At 31.1% G+C, this 21,087-nt stretch overlaps 2 protein-coding genes and 1 long non-coding RNA gene across 3 annotated transcripts in view; all 3 read right to left on the reverse strand.

Annotated features, from left to right (window-relative positions):
* The window catches only part of LOC132718958 (uncharacterized), a 35,980-nt gene extending 32,644 nt beyond the window's left edge, over window positions 1-3,336 (reverse strand). The window contains exons 1-2 of the mRNA XM_060702672.1: window positions 3,271-3,336; window positions 13-207 (exon numbers count right to left, since the gene is read on the reverse strand). Coding sequence (XP_060558655.1) covers window positions 13-207; window positions 3,271-3,304 — 229 coding nt within the window. The 5' untranslated portion in view covers window positions 3,305-3,336. The remainder of the gene's footprint in view (window positions 1-12; window positions 208-3,270) is intronic.
* An 8,301-nt stretch (window positions 3,337-11,637) lies between these two features.
* Window positions 11,638-13,502, reverse strand: LOC132718956 (uncharacterized). The gene is made up of 3 exons (XR_009624155.1): window positions 13,377-13,502; window positions 11,948-12,073; window positions 11,638-11,733 (listed from the first exon to the last, which is right to left on the reverse strand). It is a non-coding gene; the product is annotated as an uncharacterized LOC132718956 (long non-coding RNA).
* A 400-nt stretch (window positions 13,503-13,902) lies between these two features.
* Window positions 13,903-20,721, reverse strand: LOC132718957 (uncharacterized). Its single transcript, XM_060702670.1, has 4 exons — window positions 20,541-20,721; window positions 15,616-15,804; window positions 14,197-14,265; window positions 13,903-13,919 (listed from the first exon to the last, which is right to left on the reverse strand). Exons 1-4 carry the CDS (start codon window positions 20,719-20,721, stop codon window positions 13,903-13,905), a joined length of 456 nt encoding a protein of 151 aa, XP_060558653.1.
* Window positions 20,722-21,087: the final 366 nt, after the last annotated feature.

Raw genomic sequence — 21,087 nt, forward strand, 5'->3', positions numbered from 1 at the left:
ATATAATAGTACCTGCTTTCTCCTCAAATTCAATAATAGCAAATTTTCTTTTCTTATCAATGTCAATATTTTTCACTTTCCCCTCGCCATTTCCGTATTCAAGTTCAAAGTACATTGCCAGCATCTCCTTATTTGTGTTTTCCTTTAATCCAGAAATTCTTATACGAGGAATGTCCAGTGGCTCTAAAACCGATGCCATACCTGGAACTTATATAATTAAAGCATTGTATAAAGGTATAGTAAGTAAAATGGTGTGCTAAATAGTTGATGCTCCTTGCACATAACATTTACATAGTTAATGATATCATAAATTATAAGAATCATATAGTACAGTATTCCTTTTTTGCCTTATCACCTACATTTCTTATAAATGCCATATTTCTAATGTAAGATTGGAAATCTAATCAAGATAATATCTATGCCAGTTCTCTTTAATTCTAGCGTAATTTATTCCCTTATATTTAAAAACTGATAAAATAAATAAATTATTTTAGGCACACTAAATCTTTACAAATGCATTGTTACATGGGACATGTTTGATCAAATCTGGTTTTGTCGCGAATATACGTGGTACTGAAAGGGCTACGTATCATAAATGATTTTACATTTCATTTTTCTTAATTTATTTAATAAACAAGACGGTGCCTCGTGTTTATCTTTAACCACATAAAGGCATGTACATATTTACGAAATGATTGTGTTCAAATAACTTTGTGATAAACGTTTTCCTGTTGTGTATTATATAGGTTCTTATCTTGTTTCTCGTTTCCGCGTGCATGCTGTATTTAATTAACTAAAAGGTTTTTTGTGTTGTTTAATATAAACTTTAAGTATTTCTTTGAATTTGTTTAAAGATATACTATGCTCATCTTAAAGTAAAATATTTTGATCCTAGGAATTAATTGAAATCGATGTTATTCTTATTGAACATGTCAAATTCTAATAAAAGAATGTACAAACTATGTGTAGGAAGCTGCATATCCTATTACAGGTCAAGTAAAAGTGGTCCTTTCTTAGAAAAAACTGCCAATTTTTTTGAATCACAATATATACTTATTTTGTGTCAAGCTAAAGTGTGTGGTGTTTAAAACACGAAGTATCTACTTTATGTTTAGTCAATTTTGTCAAAACTTGTTTTTTATATTTTCAAAGAGACTGTCTAGCATTTATCAATATCTAAAATATAAAATTTGAGCATAGCATATCTTTAATTTTAATTAAGAGGGAGCATCTCTACATGCCTTATATCTACACGCAACTGTATAAGGTAAGTTTTAATCTTAGGACAAGACGTTATGACCTGTTAACTATATCTTTAAGTGAAGGAGGTATTTGTTTCAAAGTTTATACTTTTGTTAAATTGTTAATGACCGCAGAGCAATGTTAATGCCAAACATCTAAGCTCTTGGCATTGTTGCTTTACACAATAAGACATAAATGTTCTCTTTTTTATAAGTATGAATTTTAAGATATAAATTAAGGTCCCCTTCGGAGGGTTAATTTGTTTTGTGTGTAAGTCCTAAAACCAGGTTCGTTCTGGACTGTCATTAGAATGAACATTTCTGCTGTGTAGTTTGAATTTTCTTTCTTAGTTCAAAAGTTGCATGCTGAAACGAGATTGCTAACGAAGTGACCACCTGACGCATAACATGCTCGCCATTTCTTTCGGGCGCAAAAGACGTCAAGTGAAGACATGCTTGTTTCCATTCCCTTATAGGTACACTCACATCAGGGAAGACATTCTTGCAATTTTCGAAGACAGACAAAGGGTATTTATAAAGGAGCATTTCTTTTAAAGAATATTAAAAAGGTCGTTTTGTCTGAATGCCAAATAACACACCTAATGGAAACAAAATGTCGTTTGAAATAGGTGAAACAATAAGTTAGGGGTTCATGTCGATACAACGAGTTATCGAAATGGGTATAAATGTGCCGATGTGCAAACAAAGACCAACAGTCTTTAATAGTTAATAAGAACTGGTTCTTTTGAAAATACATTAGTATCTGTGGCAGGTGTTTTTAAAACAATTGTATTCGTACAAAGACATAATTCTTACACAAATCAAAAGAAAATGCTGAAGTCCAGAATACACACTTTATTACATTGAACTTAAAATAGGACATACACACTTGACAGTGTTGCCTGTACTTAGAGACAAAGTCCTATTCCTAATTTAGACACACATGCACAATACTGCATAACTAGGCAGTAATTTTGGTTTTGATAAATATGTCACCACTTTTTCTCATAAAGTTAAGCTGTAAATTCCATTTTTTTACATTTTTGTGAAAAAGTAGTTATCAAATCTATAAATAATTTGCTGCAATATTCCTTCAAATGTTAACATAGTATTCATCATAAATGAAGTACCAAAAACTTGAAAACTTCAAATTAAAATAAAAAAGGACTCAATAACTCTTTACCTTGAAATATCTTTATTACATTATCTTTTACAACTTTGTTTTTACTAGTAAAAAAGAACAAAATAAACACTAATTAATTGTTTCTGTTCTAAATAATCCTATTATTATATTAAGTGATATTGTTAGCACCATAAAAAGTTGTAATTTACTTTGGTATAAATTGAACAGAGGTGTGAAGATGTGAACTGGTGTGTTTGAAATGAAAGATGATTTCATTGTATTTATACAGTTGACTGGTTACTAAACAATAAGATATGACATGAATATATGTGGTAAATATTGTTTGGAAAAAAAAAGTTTGTTCAATCATTAAAGTTGTAAACATGTAATATTAACTTTAAATTAAGTAAATGATTTTTTCTTTGCTAAATAATGTTAGCAATTATTTTGTTTGACACTGTGTATTTATCCAAACTTTACTTTAATGAGTATATAAAAGTAATGGTACTGATACTTAATTACTTCCCCCTAAAAAAGAACTGGCACTGCAGTACCGAGCTAAAATCTAGTACTGGTAATGGTACTGCATAACTTGGCAAGTACTGGTACTGGTACTTAAGTACTACACCCTTAGAACTGATGCAGCTCTGCTAAAGACACATCGCTATTTCAAAAATAAGGTCATAGTCAACCACCAAGATGCTACAGTAACATGCATTATTCTTTAGTATTAAACAAGATTCCTTCAATGTTTCAGAGTGTCTGATATGAATACTACTGTTTCTCTTGTTTCATATTAAGATTTCTTCAATAGTGTCAATGATTAAGTACAAGAATAAAAATAATTTGATCTATGCTTCGTCTGTTTATTGATAAGTTCAACAATTAAAAAATTACTTAGCTCACCGAAAGTATCTACATCCACTTCAAAGCCGAACATTGTTAATGGTTTATGATCTAATACTCTATGAACAGCTGAAAAAAGTATCTATATATATTAGATATAAATTTAAAAATCTATAGCCAACAATTGATTATTTCGGGCTTTAAAAGAAATCCTATTTATAAATCTCACAATTAATAACTATTTACCACACTAGGGCGTTTCTGATGCAGCTTGTTTGGTCAATACAAACATACTTTGTATAAGAAAAAAATACATATTAAAAGAGAAAATGGGCCAATGTCAGCATCATGCTTTATTTAATTCCACTTTCATTTCAAATTTTGTTAAAACCCATAGCTAAATCAGAAAATATAAAAGTATATATAGGTTGTCTATGCTGGGGAAAAACATATGGACTAAAAGATTGTTTCTGAAACAAAATACAATATGTAGGGCAAGCTTGATTATCAAAGTTAAATTTAGCACCTCAAACTCCCCATGTAAAGTTAAAAATAACAATTTTTTACGCGAGTTCTCCAAGCATATAGAAAAGTTTTCCACAGAAATCCGTAACGTTTTCCAGGAACTTCATGACAGTTATCATAAGAACTCCAAACAAGTTATCATAAGAACTCCATCCTTCGTGTAACACTTCCTCCCCCGTGATGAAAGACAGTTACCGGATGTTATGTGATAACCTGTTTGAAATCCCTTTTGTTTTCCTGTCACATTTTAATGATAAAATACATTGAATATTAATTCACATTTTCATTCTAATGCTTATGCAAAGATGTTTAAATTTGATTGCAAGAAAATTGCGTATTTGTTTTAAACAGATAAGTTCCTATTGTTTATCTTCTTTCTATCTGTTTCGATTTCTGTTGATATTGCTCTTATAAATTATTATAGCTGTTGATGCTTTTATGCAAAGAAATCCAAAGACTATACTGGGAATGGACGTGACTGTAAAAGTACTTGGTAATTATCATAGGATGTCCATTAACTTTCATTAAACATTATTTTCGGAACGTTAGGCGACATATTATTCCGGCAGATAAGGTCCTGTAACTAAACAGTCTTACTTTTTATCTTTTACCAAGTAAGACAAATTTTATATATAATGATACGTTTCTATACCATTGTATACTTCAGATGTTCGATCTGTTCAAACAGATACCAAACTAAAATTTGCGATTGTTTGTTTTCATTCAATATCACAATATCAATTTGTTATCATAAATGATTTATATTGAAAATGTGTTTTCAAATGAAATATGAGGACGTATATCAACGAAGACCAACTACGTATTTCTATAATTTCATTATTATTTTGATACATTTGATACAGCCCCTAAATTGTATCATGCAGAATCACGATGTATAAAAATTACTGGACTTATGGCAAATATGAATAAACAGATGCTTGAAATGTTTTTTGATGAAGAAGAGAGGGATGGCGGCGGAAAAGTGAAAAGTATTGACCTTGATACCAAGAACAAATGCGCCATTGTTGAGTTCGAAGACGAGACAGGTAAACTGATTTGGTGCGGACAAAGTAGAAAATGAAAAGGTTTTATTTTGTATTGTTAGATATTGCATATTGCATGTTTCTTCAATGGCATAAAGAAACTTCTATTACCCATCTTTTTGTGCTGATTAGTTGTCCTTATCGCATCAGTGACTTGTATTTTCAATTTGATTATTTCTTGATTTCAACATTTATTTTAAAGGTGTTGATTTAATCATGAAAAGGACACCGATGACAATATTTGGGTTGCCAGTTCATATAGAAGTAACGGGTGAGTACAAAAATTAACTATTTATTAACATTTATAGAACTAACAGATGTCTCTCTGATCTACATGTGCACCAAATTTAATGTTATTTTCGTATTAAATAATTTTCCATATTTAAGAAAATAATTTCTTTGCTTATGTTCAAGTCTAAACTTTATGTAAATAAATACAATTACTTTTATTACCAATAATAAAATTTTTAGTGTTTTACCTTTTAAAGATTGCTTCAGTTGTCATTCCCCAACTAAACAAGTGCGAAACATAGGTTAATAGGGTGGTTTGTCTGTACATATGTCTGAACGTCCCATACGTATATCTTCAATCTTGTTCTAGTAATAACTTGATAAAGGAATATGCTAAGCCGTGGTTAGATCAGAAGATGACATTTTCAAATCTTGGGGTCAAAGGTAAAGGCACAAAAATACTCCTTAGTATAAAAATTTTCGATTTATGTCATCTTGGTTGGGTGGAGGTTTAGTTCATTGAGCGCTGCCTTTCCGTGTTGATCTTGTTTATCATATTTTACCTTATATTGACTTATATATTCCTATTTTTACGACAACGTAATAAAGTTTGGGTTAAAGTTTGCTATTTCTTGTTTGCTTTAAGTATTTCGATACACATATTCTTTTCTGTCTTTTAATTTTAAAAGAACAACATACTCGAAGTACTCGAGATCAATAAAGTGCATATAAATGAAAATTAATGCGTTAAACACATTTTCTTCAATTGGATTGGATTATAAACAATAAAAACACATGCAAGCATGCATTCATGTTGAAAAAAAATCTGGAAACAAAGTGATCCCTCGGAAGCATCAATCACAACAAAATTACAAGAGAATTGCAGACTCGGTTCGATTGAGTCTGCACATGAGGGATGATGAATACGTGCAACATCCCTCACGCACCGACTTGAGTGTTACTCAATTCTCAACACTTAATAGTGGTGGCATCAATGATCCCGTAGGACCAGAAAATAAAACAACACTGAAGTGAAGTACGGGGCAACTTTTTACAGCTGCCACACAGCACTTGACACCTGCTGTTGTGAAGTATAAAAATCTGGAAACAAAGTGATCCCTCGGAAACATCAATCACAACAAAATTACAAGAGAATTGCAGACTCTGTTTGATTAAGTCTGTACATGAGGGATAATGAATACGTTCAACATCCCAAAGCCAAGTTTGAAAAAGGGCCTATCTAGAAATAAATATTTTTACGTAACAAAATATACCTTTATTTAAAAAAAGTTAATATCATATCCATTGCTATGAACAACATATACATCTTTATTATGACAACTTAAGAGAATTTAAGTTTATTTCAATATTTCCAGTAGCTTTCGATAATTCGATACACTTGGGGTCACTGTGGGTCACAATATGCGCATTGTTTTCTATTTTACCCCATCCACCGAAACATAATAAAAAATACTTGAAAACAAAAAAAAACCACATGAAAATAGATAATAATTGCATGAAATCATAAATAAAGTAAAATAAAAAAGCACAAATTTTTTTTTTAATATTTCGGCGAATTTTGTTTTTCCCCTATTTTGGGGTGAAATTACCCCACCAACTTTAACAAAGTATATAACTTATAAAGTATGCAAATACGTATACTTGCATTTATTTATTATAACATCTTAAAACACACATAGTATTTATGAAAAACAAAACAATATAAGAATTTTAGTAGCTACTTGGAATATTGTTGTTATTTTAATTTAACCTTATCAGAAAACAATTAAAACATAATCCTAAAAATTTATATATTTCATTGTTATTTAATTTTAACATGATCATTCCTAAACTGCTAGTTCGCATTTTTATCAAAAAACGGCATCATCTTTGCTGTACAACTAACCACAATCATATATACAATAAGGTATACCCATCTTGCATAAAAGCGGCGTCCATATTGGACGCCATCTTGGATTCTGAAGCGTTGTGTACGATTTGGCTTTTTGTAAAAAAGAGACTATATACTTGCTCTGGTGTAAGTTTCAGACTTGGACAAAACATTTGATCAAATTTGGACCTTGGCTTTTACGCTATATGTTTTTTGCCGCTATCACAGGGCATTGTCTCATTGTATCAAAGTTACTGTCCCCTACTGTCATTTATATTTTAAATATATGACACTAGTAGAACTCAATCCATCCCTCTTGGAAAGCATATTAGCTTTGTAATCTACTACAGCTGTATTATATTTCAATTTCTTTGCAGAACTAACTCAGTTGTTCATTCAAACGATTTATGTAGCATCTTGACACGGGTCACTCGTGGAGTGGACTTCAAAAACGGTTGTATATACAGTCTCTTACGATCTTGTACAGGCGCTTATATGATCATAATAGGGCATGCCATCCGTATCAGTTTTTTTAAGTTTTAACCAAAAAAAATCATACACTGCTTACACGGATACAATCAAATGGCACGAGCATAACTCGGATAATGCAACAGTTGGTTCGGTTGTATGTACCGTTTACAGGGGTGGCCAACCGTATAAGCCATGTGTTTTATTTGAGACGGGCTTAAACCAATGCTAAAAATTTTTACCAACCAGTTGCAAAATATAGATCCAGAGAGAAGGACGGGCATGCAGTGCTTTTTTAATCAAGCTCTTCAAATTTGAAGTTTAAATATAGATTTTCATTTCGCAGTATTTATTTAAAACATTTCAAATGATGCGTTTCCGAATAATTTTAACTTTATGTTTTGATAAAGTACAATGAATTTCAATACGATAAATGAACAGTGAAGATAGTGCAGTTCAATACGATAAATGAACAATGAAGATAGTGCAGTTTAGTACGATAAATGAACAGTGAAGATAGTTCAGTTCAATACGGTAAATGAACAGTGACTGTAGATTTTTGAGGACTGGTTTGCACACGTTTTGAAACGAATGGGAAATGACCAGACGTATGGGCAATGGGGATGTGATCCGTATTTTGCCGTTTCTTTCTGCTAGGCAATGTAAAAGCGTGATAGTTTTTAATTCCTTTTACATGAAAAAAATGTGAAAGTCATTTGAGTTCCGAAAACTTCTTTATTGATTCTGTGGACTCGACAATGCAGAATTTTATGTGAATCTTTAGGTTTTTATTCAAAAATGGCAACACCATGTCATTTTCATTTTGCTGGATGTAAATGTGACAGGTTGTTTTTGTTTATTTTAGCACTTAAGAATATAATTAAGTTTATAAGTAATATTATGCTCCAAGGTTCAGGTAAAGTAGTTTAAATCGATTTTACCTCAAACTTTGTCAAAGGCTGAGGCGTTAATTGTTATTTTAGGAAACAATTAGGATGAGGGATTTAAGAAAGCCAAAGACAGATCCTAATTGTAAAATGTAAGAAGTAAAATTGGAAGCTGGTGAAGATGATAATGAAATGATCAGTATGTTAAATATCTAGACCTAAAGATTTCAAGCCCCAATCACTCAAATTGTGAAGTGATTTTCGCCATAGCTAATTATTTTTAAAGCTCTTAATTCATAAATTAGTTCTGAAAGCTGTATCAAATGATAATATTTGGATTTAAAACAAGTTAAAGTGATTTGTTTTTCTTTGTATTTCTCCTAATGAAACAAACTTAAACTAACTAACCTGCTTGTCGTGAAGAATCGGATTCTTTTGTATTATTTTTTGCGGGATTCTTTCTTGTAACTTTACTTGTGACTGACTCTGTTCAGAAAATAAAAACAGATTATTGGTATATTTAACAAGATGTTTTTTACTCTTGCTAACAGCAAATAAGAGCTTTAATCCCGGTTCTTAGAAGCTAAGTGTTTTGAACGGACAAGACTCTGGATGCAAACACCGTATCTTGTTTTTTATCGCCCAATTTTTTCCCCTCAAATTTGCAAAAGTAAAAATTAGCGAAACCTAAAACAAAACAAATGAAGTAAATATAGTTTGCGACATTTTCCTTTATTTTGGTTGACATAGTCTGCTAAAGGATATGCTTGTGATAAAATCAAGTGCTAGAATATCAGTAGTCTTGTTCTCTGAAATTTCAAAATTGCTTCCGTCGAATTAAAACATGTTTCATAAATCATCGAACATTTATCCTGAACCAAGCATTTTAAAATATTTAAGTACGTCGAGTCATTTTTTACTTGGAATTAACAGGTTAACAGTTTTTTTTATACAACATCAACATTTGCACCACCCATTGGACTACATGACTTTTATAGACTAACATAGGACAACAAATTTTAGTTTCATTATGTTCAGGTGTCAGTTAGTAAATATAGTTCTGTATCGGAAAATTATTGAAGTCCAATAATAGTGAAACTATAATGTCTTGTGTTAAGAAATTTGGCATGTAGCATTGCTTTGCTGACCTGTACAAGACTTGTATTAATTATAATTTATTATATTCATTACGTCTGTAATTGTTCGCTCCAGGTCATGTTTAAATTACTTTAAATATGAGTTTTGTTATAAGTGTTCTTAAAGGGAGAAACATGCAAAAGTTTCATTTCTTAGTTTTGAAATTTTCATTAATTATTCTGTAAATGTCCTCAAAAAAGAAACATTTAAAAATCAAAAGGGAAAAAAATTTTCTCCCCTATAAAAAAAAAATGGTGTTTTTTTTAAAATTGACCCCGCGGGGTCCCGGTGAGCAGCGTAAAAATTTAAAAATAGTTTTTTTACTTTTGTACTCTGAAAAGTTAAAAAAAAATGCAGACTTGTTTTCAAAACATACAAAATCCCCCCAAAACCCCCTTTTTGAATTCCAGGGGTTTTTTTCAAAACGCAAAAGACTTTTTTTTTTAAACATTCGGGGGATTCTGTTGGCGTCAAAAAATTTGTTCAAAATATATAGATTTTTTAAAATTTTAAACCCAAAATATATAGAAAAGGGAACCCGAAAATTTATGGCCCGGGGCTTTAAGAAATTTCTTTTAAAAGGGGATTTTGAACGAAAAAATTTTTTAAAATTTTTTGTCAATTTTGGCCCGAAAAATTTCCCTTTTTTAAAATCATAGTATAAATCAAATCCATTAATAAATTAGAAAGATATGGCCAATTTACCAAATTCACACACTTGACAAGTGTCAAGGTAAAATTAAGGTCAATATCAAGTTTCTTTTAATCAACTTTAATGTCCTGTATCAAATTTTTATACGTGCTTAAGTATGAAAACAATCAAATAATTACTTACAAAGCTTACAAATTGGGAAAAACTGTGATATTACAACAAATTGACATTCTTAATAATGGTAATTTTTGAGTCAAATTTCAAATTGTGTTCAATCTCTTTTCAATTATTATCTCTCAAGTAGTAGCCAGGTCTAAAGAGAACCCATATATAAATAGCAAAGTTTATGTATAGCAGTTTATAGAAAATACATATATCAAGCACTGTTCAATAATTTGATGTTTATTGTTAGGGTCATTGATGAGTGAAAGTCATAGTCAATATGGTCTACTTTGATATTTTGTTCAAAGGATAGTTGTATTCAAGTATTTAGACAATCGACAGATTAATAAAAATAGTACAGCAAACAAATTCAAACATTAAGGTCAAAGTCATTTATGAGTGAAGATCAGATTCAGTCTGATTAATATGAAGGTTTTGTCGGAAGAGTTGGCAAGTAGGACAATTCAATCAGATTTAATTCATATGACCATTACAACACGTCTGTAGAAAAAGCTATTTCTTTCTTCGAAAATGTCTTGTTAAAAAACAACAGAAAAACGCTCTAACGATTTATAAGTGACAGAACAATTCTAGTGATGTTAGAGCTTGATAAAATTGTTGATTTAAGTGTTGAATTTGACAATACTGGCAAATAATTGGATACAATAATACAATTAATTGTAATCCTGACACGTTTGTCTCGTTCCATGAATAAAGTAAAAAAAGCATGTGCTCTTTACAAGAAATTAGCGTTTTAAACCATGCATTGTACAACATTAAGACTGAGACACTGGTTCGTTAAGTTCATCTGGACAGATATATAGTGAATGTTGGAAATAAGAATTCCATTTTTAGCCTTTGTTATATAACAAAACTTCTATTTGTATATATTTATTCAGAAGTGGTAGTCAAGTCTGGAATTGCTTAATATATACATAATTTGAAACGTGAAATGATCCGCGGGGTGTTACTATTTTTATTAATTTAGAAGCAGTAATTTGATCAGCATGACAGGAAATTTGTATAAAAGCAAATTTTTGCATGACTAGAATTTTCAATATTTCAATCTAAGATGTTTATTACAGGAAATAAACTATCTTGGTATATATTTTCCATAGTCGTTCGACATAACTTATTATACTCAATTATTTGCGGTTAAAATTTTATACATAAAATAGGGATTTATGAATGATTAAAATTTATTAAGGAGAATATAGCTCAAATCGTATAATGTAGGTTCACAGCACGAAAGAGTACGTTTGCTTAAAAATGGATGATAATTTGCAGAAACCACATGTATTATATGAAAAGCCTTTTTTATGCACCTAACATAATCGCTTAAAATAGTCAAATAAAGTAATGCATTTATAATTTAAAACTATTGCTCTGAATAACCACCATCGCTAGAGCTAAAGGAATTATTATATTAACCTGAAACTAGCCTCTTTGCTGAAGAAAAGAATGACGCAAGACGTTTTCTTACTCCCCCTTCTGTAGTTTTACGTTCATTCTGTGATGTTTCTCCAGCTGAAATAAAATAAATTAGAATATATATTAAATTTCGACAAGATATGACGACCTGCAAGAAACCTAACTTTATTGTTTTTGTTAGCTGTCAGGATATTTGCATTAACTAAAAATGATTTAAAGTAGTTCTGCCAAATGTATTTGAGGAAAAAAATACAAAATTCTTCTGAAAAATTAAGTAAGCAAAGCCATGAACAAAACATGAACAACAAACAAGTTTCTGATTCATTTACATATTCATAATCGGAGCCACAAAGTTGATCGATGGTTTCATCTCCGAGGCATACACCATCATTACCGATTTGTGAACATTTATTGTCACTTTCCGAGGCTTCAGCGACTGAAATTTTAATTAACGAGCAAATTATACACAGAGTATGAGTTGTTTAAAAAAATATACCAGGGGCATATTTTAAGTGGCAACAGATCTTTTTAAAATTAGGCATGATTTGTATGTGAAAAAACTAGCAGATCATCAAAAGACATGCGTTCCTATATACTGGTTGTAAACATGGCTGAGTAACATTTTGATCTGAGAGAGGAGCAAAGAGCTGATAGCAAAATTCATGGGAAATTGGATAAACGCGCGGCAGAAATCAAAACGGGTCTAAATTAAGTTTATTGGGAAAATGCCCTTCCATATCGTACAATAGTCAGGTGTGAGAAGGTAAAACTAGTGTTATGATGATCCCGCTACTTCTGAAAAAGACATCAGCACTATCAAAGAAATAAATGATGAAGATACAAGATATACCGTGGAGGGGATAAATAACATATTGGGCCTTAGTGTGTTATATATGCCTTCTATCTTGAAAGAAAAGTTAAAGTCAAGGAAAGTGTGCGTCCGTTTAACCACTTGCAAAAAAGTGCATTTTCTTAAAATAGGCAATAATTTACAGAAAGCACATGCAATAAAGCGCATTTCTATATCAAATATATGTTTTTTTATTTATCATAAAATCTAAAGTGTCACTTGCGGGCTACTTTCCATGAAACTCTAAACAATACTTGACAAGTAAGTAAAGGTAAATAAAACTACCAAGAACATATTGTTCCCACAATAATAATGCCAAATTGCCCTTATAAATCTAAGATATATTCATTCTAACGTCCAAACAGTATTAGTACTATTCATAATACAAATATATTTTCATGAAAAAACATGTTTGATTTTCAACATTGGGCCATGTTGATATACGTCATAGATGTGTCGTTAAATATATAACCTTATTCAAGTCTAACATAACTTTGCAAAAACTGATTTATAAGTGTGCACTCAAATGCATTTTACTTTGATTATACAAGTTACTATTTTGCTTCAATGAAATATTTTCCATAAATATCAGGTATGCCGTCCAACCAAGCATTTAAGCTTGTTTCTAGATTTTGCAAGAAGATGCATTCTCTATTACAGGACAGAAAAAAGTTGTTCCTTTTCTTTTTAAACATGCCAGGTTGACACAACATATTCCAACTGTGACCACTAATAGTATGCAGAATTTAAAACAACTTATCAATTTCATGTGAGGTAAAACACGCTTATTTCGTATTTACAAAGACACTGTGTAACAATTATCAATATTGTGTAATATTGAGTATAGTATATATTTAAATTAAGCCCATGAAATTATAAATAATCATACCAGCGCTCAAAAGCTTCGCATGTTCATCATCATAAGCAAACTGTTGATCGGTTGTTTCATCTCCTTGGGCGGCGTACGCATAATCGATTTGTGCACCTATATTGTCATTTACTTTTTCAACTAAAATGTAAATCATCATAAATTTTCATTTATACAAAGTGTATAAAGTGATATAATTATATTTATCTTATGATTTTCTCTTTGATTGAATATAAGAAACTTTTATATTTTACTCTTATAGTTTTTTTTTGAAAGTTAGCGTATATTAACAATAAACTTAACATAGTATAAATACAGTCAATTACGACAGAAAATAATTTATGCAAGCTTATAAGAGCCCTTTCCTTATTTAAAACATTTGTTTTATTATTTTACCTGTTGATATAAATATAGCATAACATAATTATAGTTTAACTGATTCTGTAGCTTTAAATAAAAAGGAAGACAGAGAGTTTTGATAAGAACTCTAAATATTTATGTTGCTTATGATAAAAATAACGAGGCATTCTTTTGAAAAGCAGGTTTGTTATCCGTTAGCAGTTACTGTAATTTATACATTGCAGTTACTTAATTTTCTACGTTAAAATGTTTTACTTTTAAATAAAACACTGACGAAAAGTAAATTAAAAGTAATTGCATTTGTTTTATTGAATAGAGTTGAATTACCTTGTTAGAGAATACTAAATGTTGGCAAACAAATATTTATATATCACTGAATAATCAATCGTGTTCTTAGACGGGTATACCTCTGACATATATGTAAGTAGAGGTGAAGTGTTTCTACTTCAACAGTTCTTTACAACAACTATTTATAACTTACCAATAATTTCTACTTCAACTTCTAATCCATTAATTATTAAAGGTTTATTGTCCAATATTCTTTTCACAGCTAAAAAGAAAGTACTGACTTTGATTACAAATGTATGAGTGCAGCAAATATAAAGTGGTAGACATATTTTATTTTAAATGTACATTTTTAAACGGCGACGCACCTTAATGGTGATTCTGTCAAATTGACTTTTTAGTAATAAATTAAATCTCATAAGTTATAAAAATAAAAATTGTGCGTTGCTAAATGTCAGCAATTTTGTTCATGTTGCACAATAGTGGAAAAGCTACTGACCTATTTAAGGAAAATTGTGGGCCACTATGTTACAGCTCTTATCAAATGGAGTAATAGCAACATGATATAGCACTTGAAGTGGAATCAAAGTAAAAATGTTCTTTCTTTCTTTCTTTCTTGCTTGTATTATTCACTCCAGGGGCATTTTTAACATAAATTTTGCAGTCATTCATAAGGTATTGCTACATGCTTAACAACTTAGCTATACAAAAATGGCATTATACTTTCACAAAATAGTCTGAAATGTGTTGTAAGGACTTAATCAACTAAATGATCCCAGAAGTGAGTTAAGATCTACCAAAGGGGCAAGGCTTATACCAGTTTTGTAGAAGCTAACAAGGCAGTGCTATGTGTAAAATATCTTACTTCTCGACAATTTAATTTCACCAAAATAAGGCTTAAATTTGTGTTCCTTCACAAATTGTATTAACTATTAACTAAGTGCCCTACAACTCAATCAGATTTCTTTGTGATCCGAAAGTGGTGTTACATGCCAATTATTTAAGCCGGGAAGTTTTACACAAGAAGTGTCAGATCAAGTAATGTCCGGGCTGGAGCTAATTCTGTTCTCTTGTGTTCTGCACGCAATCTTATTATAATTATACTCGTATGTAATATTTCTGTGAAAATGTTTTGATTTTGTTCTATCAGTTCAAAAATACAGAGCGGATACAAAATTTTAAATTTGATTCAAAAAGAGTAAAACCTGCGCTCTGAACATTATCTAATTATTGTTAGTATTTCTGCCTAGTAGTTTTAATTTTTTTCTTTTACTGCTTCGAGAGACAGACCAAACACTAAACTGTTAAACGGTGGACGAAAGACCAGGTGCATAACCATTTACGCTAAAAGAATATGCAATTCTTGAATTTTCTGACAAACTATCGATTGGTTATCCGTTGCTAGAAATCATATGAGTATAAAACTCAGCTATCGTCTCTTATTATTTGACAGAAATATCAATATTTCTTGTTTCTATGAGTACCTATTTTAAAATATAACAGAAGCAATTAAGACAAGATAAACAATTTACAAATTTTGATTTTGTCAGCAACGTGTTTTACTTATAAATTATATCATATTATAAAATATAAAATTATATTAAATGATTTTCACCTGAATTGTCTTCAAACTCGATGACGGCACTTTGGATTTTGCTATCAAGTTCAATATGTTTCACTTTTCCGCCGCCATTCTCCAGGTATTTTTCGAAAAATGATTTAAGCAACTCTTTATTGAAATTTTCTTTTAACCGAGAAATTTTGATACATGATGACTTTGCGCAAGTGATATTATTCGCCGTTCCTGAATAAATGAATGAAATATATATTGCAGTTTACATATATTGTCAAATAATTAGCATTCATAAACTAGCCTTACAATATGTGTTGCCTATGCCTAAATCACAAATAAAACGATTTAACGATTTTTACAGTATCAGCGGTTTTGACGATCTCGCGAACGCCGGGCGATTTTAAATCTGATACCTTGCCTGGTCATGAATGAAAGGGTCGTCGGGCGGTTTTAGCCGAATCGAATTTGCAGAAAGCATTCAAAGGATCGGGCAGTCGCCGCCCGATGTTCGGACGGCGCCTTTAAAATTCATAAATGGATCGGAAGGTCGCTGCGTGGGCGAATGACGGTAAAAGCTTTACATTTTATTATATTCCTCTATAAATCAGCCAGTTGTCAATACTACAGCAAAGAAGGCAGTTGCTGGAGGCATATATAGTCCTTCTCTACAGTAATCGCTTCATTCACAGACCTTTTCCTACGGCCACCTCTGTGCTGACCAATGTCATTACCTGGTGATAATAGTTCGCCAACGGGTGTCTATTCGGGAGCCAAGCGAGGTTTTTATAACTCCAACGTAGGACTTTTTAACTCCTACGTAGGAAACATATAAAAGTGCTGAAAGCACAGGCATGTAACTTAGGATAACATATTTTGTAGGAAAATAAATTATATATGTCAAATTGTTATTGTGGCAAGCTGCTTAATTTAATCCCCTTATTAGTAGTCAGAGATGTCTTTGAGCGAAATAACCAGGATATAATTTATTGTTAAACTTATGCACTAATGCATGCATAATGATTCGCAAATCGCAATTTTACGGAGCTTAAACAAGACTCTTCAACCCCCCCCCCCCGTCTCCTTGCCCCGTACAAGAATAAATTCATTCGAAACGACAAAAAATGGATAAGTTGCTCGTTTTGTTCAGCTAGTTTGTTTGGAAAATGTATTCTTTAAACCCTTTCAAAATTTTGATATATCCATATTTTAGACATTTAAATGCTTGTTTTCGAGTAAAATTTTCGAAGTGCTGTAAAGCAATTTTCGGGATACATCGCAAATGCTTACAGACACCGTAACCCAAGACACTTCACACTCAAGAAACCTGAGACGCTTTATTGAAACGTGAAGTGTCCTCATAATTCAAGATTTGAAATTTTAGTTAGGGGGGGGGGGGGGGTTAAGTCTCTTGTTCAATGGCTGATATACCGGTCCGGAATGTTGAGATTTGCACAGCATTCTGTATGCTTTAAAACCCTATGTAGTTACAAAGTCCTAATTAGGCTTTTTTATTTCCTACGTAGGAGAAATCCTTTTTTATGGAACATGTTGAAATAGCACCATGACGCTTCCGTACATTTCACAGACGCGATCTATATTCAAATAAATATAATTTTAATCAGAGACATAATCAGACCCAGTCTTCAATTTTTATAACAATAAAATTATAATATAGTTCCCATTTTGCCTTCGAGGGATCACCACTTTTCACCATTTTTCAAGAGTTTTAACATTCACTTGAAACAAGCATTTGTGCAACGTTCCTTAAAGAAAAGAAAATAATGTCAATTGCTCTTTTTTCGATTTAGAATTTAATAAAGATTCAAATTTATTGATATTCATCAAAATATTCCTTAGGACTTTAAATAAATTTAACTCAATATTCTTTCTTTATTAGCAAAATATAAAAACTTCGAAATGTTGTATTTTTCGATTTAAGATTTAATTAAGATTCAAATTTATTAATAGTCGGCCTGCTACAGAAATATCCCTTTAAAAACTTTTTTCTAAGCTCTCTATATCTAGGACAAACCGTCAAAAAATGAAACTTCGTTTCAACTCTCTTCATGTTACAGGTCTTACATGACCGTTGCTCTCGGGGAGTATTCGTATATCTTCCGGATTCTTTGAATAGCTTATGTGCAGATACCCGAAATTTTGATAAAGTTGTCATACATTTTCTATCTTGTATGAAATCAATATATCTCTCGCGTTCAAAAGTGTGTTTAAATAAACTATATCTTTGTAATCGCGGGGAAGTATTTATTTATTTCTGCGTACCATGACTGCTTATAAATGTCCAGGATTCTACGCTTTATTATATCAAATATAACATTATCTATAACTTGATTATTCCATACGTAACCGAAACAATGCTCTTCGAATATTGTGCCCAAGTTTTGTTTCTATACGTGACGTTGATATCCGTGTCAATTTTTAGGACACTGTATGTTTTGAACGTTAGTGACAAGTAGTCATGCGAAATAAGTTTTCTGCAATATTTCAAAATAGATATTTTTCGGTAAATAATTAGAGGGACTCTAGCAAGCTCCCCATACAAGGCTGATAAGTTTGTTGATTATCGCACCCCTAGAATATACCTCAAGAATTTTGAATGTATCATTTCAATATCAGTGGCTTTATGTGTCCCCCAAATTTCTAAACAAAAATGCAACATGGATCAAACTAACATATCAAATAATTGAATCTTTTTTGAGTTAGGCAATTCAAGTTGCCGAAAAATAGAAAACATGTTATGCAGTGAAAACGAGGCATGATCGGCAAATATTTTCTGAGTGCGTGCCCAGTTAGCATTCACACAGAGATATTTAAAGGAGTTAACCAGTTCAATTTTTACCGTATATATAGATATCTGCGAAAGTACTTCTGCATTTTCAAAAACCATGGCCTTCGTTTTGCTAACATTTATTTTCATACCCCATGTAGAGCGGTAATTCTCGATATAGGTAAGCATAAACTGAATAGACCTTGTGTTGATAAGTTTCATTTCTTTTAATATTTCACATGCCCACGCAGGCGGCTACATCGGCTGTACCGGGTTACTTAAACCAGATGGGGTTGTGTTAATAAGTTCTAAAAAAGCTCCGTGTTGAGAATATGGGAGAAAATACATTCCACAACTCGTGTTATCCTTAAAGTTAAACCGCTTGTAGTAATATTCGTGTTATCCGAATCACAATTTACATGACTGATTTTATCTGTACTTTTACACGTGTCCAAAGGTGATATAACTTTTCGCTTATTTTTCTTCTTTTTTCCTGCACTAGTTTGGCTATTTGCTATTCCAGACATAAATAATAATGTTTAAAACACTGGATTAGAACAAAAATTCCAAGAAGCGCTGTATATTTTACGTAAATAATTAAAATTTAATAAGAGCTAAAAAAAAAAGTCCATGTCGATCTCAAAATCATGACCTTTAATATTGTTCTTCTCAAAATTGATGAAATATGTTACCCTATCAAAGTTTTAACAATTGTTTGACCTTTCGTACTAAGATAGCCTTAATAATCCTTATAAAATAATATCAATTGAAGAGTTGTGTTCCTTATTTTTTGCATAAATATTTAAATATTAAATACTTTTGCGATGAGGTTTTGATTTATTTAGACTTTGAAAATATCAGGTACCATTTCATGCATTCAATTTAGCATTAATTAGCCAATAAATACCTACATTAATTATATAATTAAATTAAACAAAAAGTTCACGCCCCTCAGCTTCAAGGAAGTTGACAGTAATTCTAGCCCATTATAATACTCTTCATTGCGGAAGTTATGCATAAGGAGATCTTTCTTAAGTATTTTTTTATCTCTTACGTGACATAGATAGTTTAGATCATATTAAGTCCTATTAAGCAACCGACACGTCCTGGACTTTATATAATTTAAAATAACAACGGAATTAATACGGATTGAAGTTTATATCACTTGGTTCCAGAGGTAAACAAAACCAGAGCGCATAGTCTTTGATAATATATAACGAATGAACGTATTGGCATACATTTGAAAATAAAGGCTACTTCGGTAAAATAGGATTGAAAATATGTTTGACAATCACAACCAATTGAAAGGTGCCCACTATTGTAGAATTATAAACAAAAACAAATATAAATCAACTGGTAGACATTTTGAGTATTCGAATTCTACAAGCATAACAAAGTATATACATTATGTACTGTTTAATTTGATATTTATAAACGTACTTTTTTTAGATGAAATTTTACTAGACTTATTGGAACAAACATAGGACAGTTAAAACTCAAATCATTAAATCACGTTAGTCTCTAAGCGTAGTTCAGACTATTCTGTGTATTTTTGCTATTATGTTCGAGGTCATTTTCCGAAAATGCCAGAAAGTTGCGATTGCATAAAAGTATCAACTGTAAAACCTTTGAACCTTCATGCATGCCAAGTCATTTTGATTGTGAAACGTATCTTTAAATGGTTTGCACATGGTTTCTGTATAAGAACTTAAGCAAGTAATATTTTTGTCATTAAAATTATCTATCAAAGCATCGTATGATGCTGATTGTACTTGATTGATATTTCAATAACACACATCAATTGACCGAGATTATAGGTTACGTAATTTGTTCATTTCAATTTTAAAATGGGAGAGAAATGTTGTCGTTTCAGTATGATAAGATAATAACATGAAGTTAACATAATTATATAGATTATTTAGTATAATGATTGATTCACGTTACAAATAAAAATCGATTTGTAAAATAACTTAAATAAAATAAATTAGTTAGTTGACATTTAAGCTTACAGAACGGACATTAGGAGAGAAGCCAAGAGTGATTCTTAGTCGTAAACCTTTTTAAATACTTAAGCAAATAATTTTAAAATCAAAGTAAGTACTTTGTCTTGTCATTAGCCACTACATACAATTATCAACTATTCATCTAACACTTATCACGGTCCTATAAGATAAAGAAATACCTTTCTCCTTCGGCCCTGGATTAAGTTCAATCCCAGCAACTATTAAAAGGATTCCGATGAATATCACACATCCTACAGTTTTAAATTCACCGCAAATGTTGGGGATAGTTTTTACATCGCTGCCTTGGGAATGACTGTAAGTACCAATTCTTGCTCGATACGTTTGAATATCCACACCCATCTTTTCTAGATAAATGTAAATATTGATGATTACTTTGTCATGAAAACAAGTTAATGAGAGACTACTGAATGACGCGTCTATCTAAAATTAAGACGACATTTTAAAAATTATTTGACTTTTCTATATATATTTTAATATAGAGCACTTTGGGCACTAGTTTGTGTTATCCGCAGCCATTAGATTGTCTTTAAATAAGATAACTTAGATGTATATGCATATATTCCTTTGATTAAGATTATTTTATTAAGTTATTGGGCCTAAAATAGGATTAAAATACTATAATACTTACTTACTCAACAAAACGCGTATTCGCCCCGAGGGTGATATAGAGGATATTTGTTTAGTTCAGTGTAAGATCGGAATATA

The sequence above is a fragment of the Ruditapes philippinarum genome, unplaced genomic scaffold (assembly GCF_026571515.1).
Source record: "Ruditapes philippinarum isolate M1 unplaced genomic scaffold, ASM2657151v2 ctg2008_1_1_1_1, whole genome shotgun sequence".
Taxonomy (NCBI): Eukaryota; Metazoa; Mollusca; class Bivalvia; order Venerida; family Veneridae; genus Ruditapes; species Ruditapes philippinarum.

Bases quoted from the DNA above. Each gene is read 5' to 3' on its own strand.
- LOC132718957 (XM_060702670.1), bottom strand. From the start codon at position 20,721: ATGGGTGTGGATATTCAAACGTATCGAGCAAGAATTGGTACTTACAGT. The intron at 15,805-20,540 runs GTATTTCTTTAT...TCATTTATTCAG, and splicing joins TCCAGGGCCGAAGGAGAAAG to GAACGGCGAATAATATCACT. The intron at 14,266-15,615 runs GTGAAAATCATT...CTTTCTTTTTAG, and splicing joins CGAGTTTGAAGACAATTCAG to CTGTGAAAAGAATATTGGAC.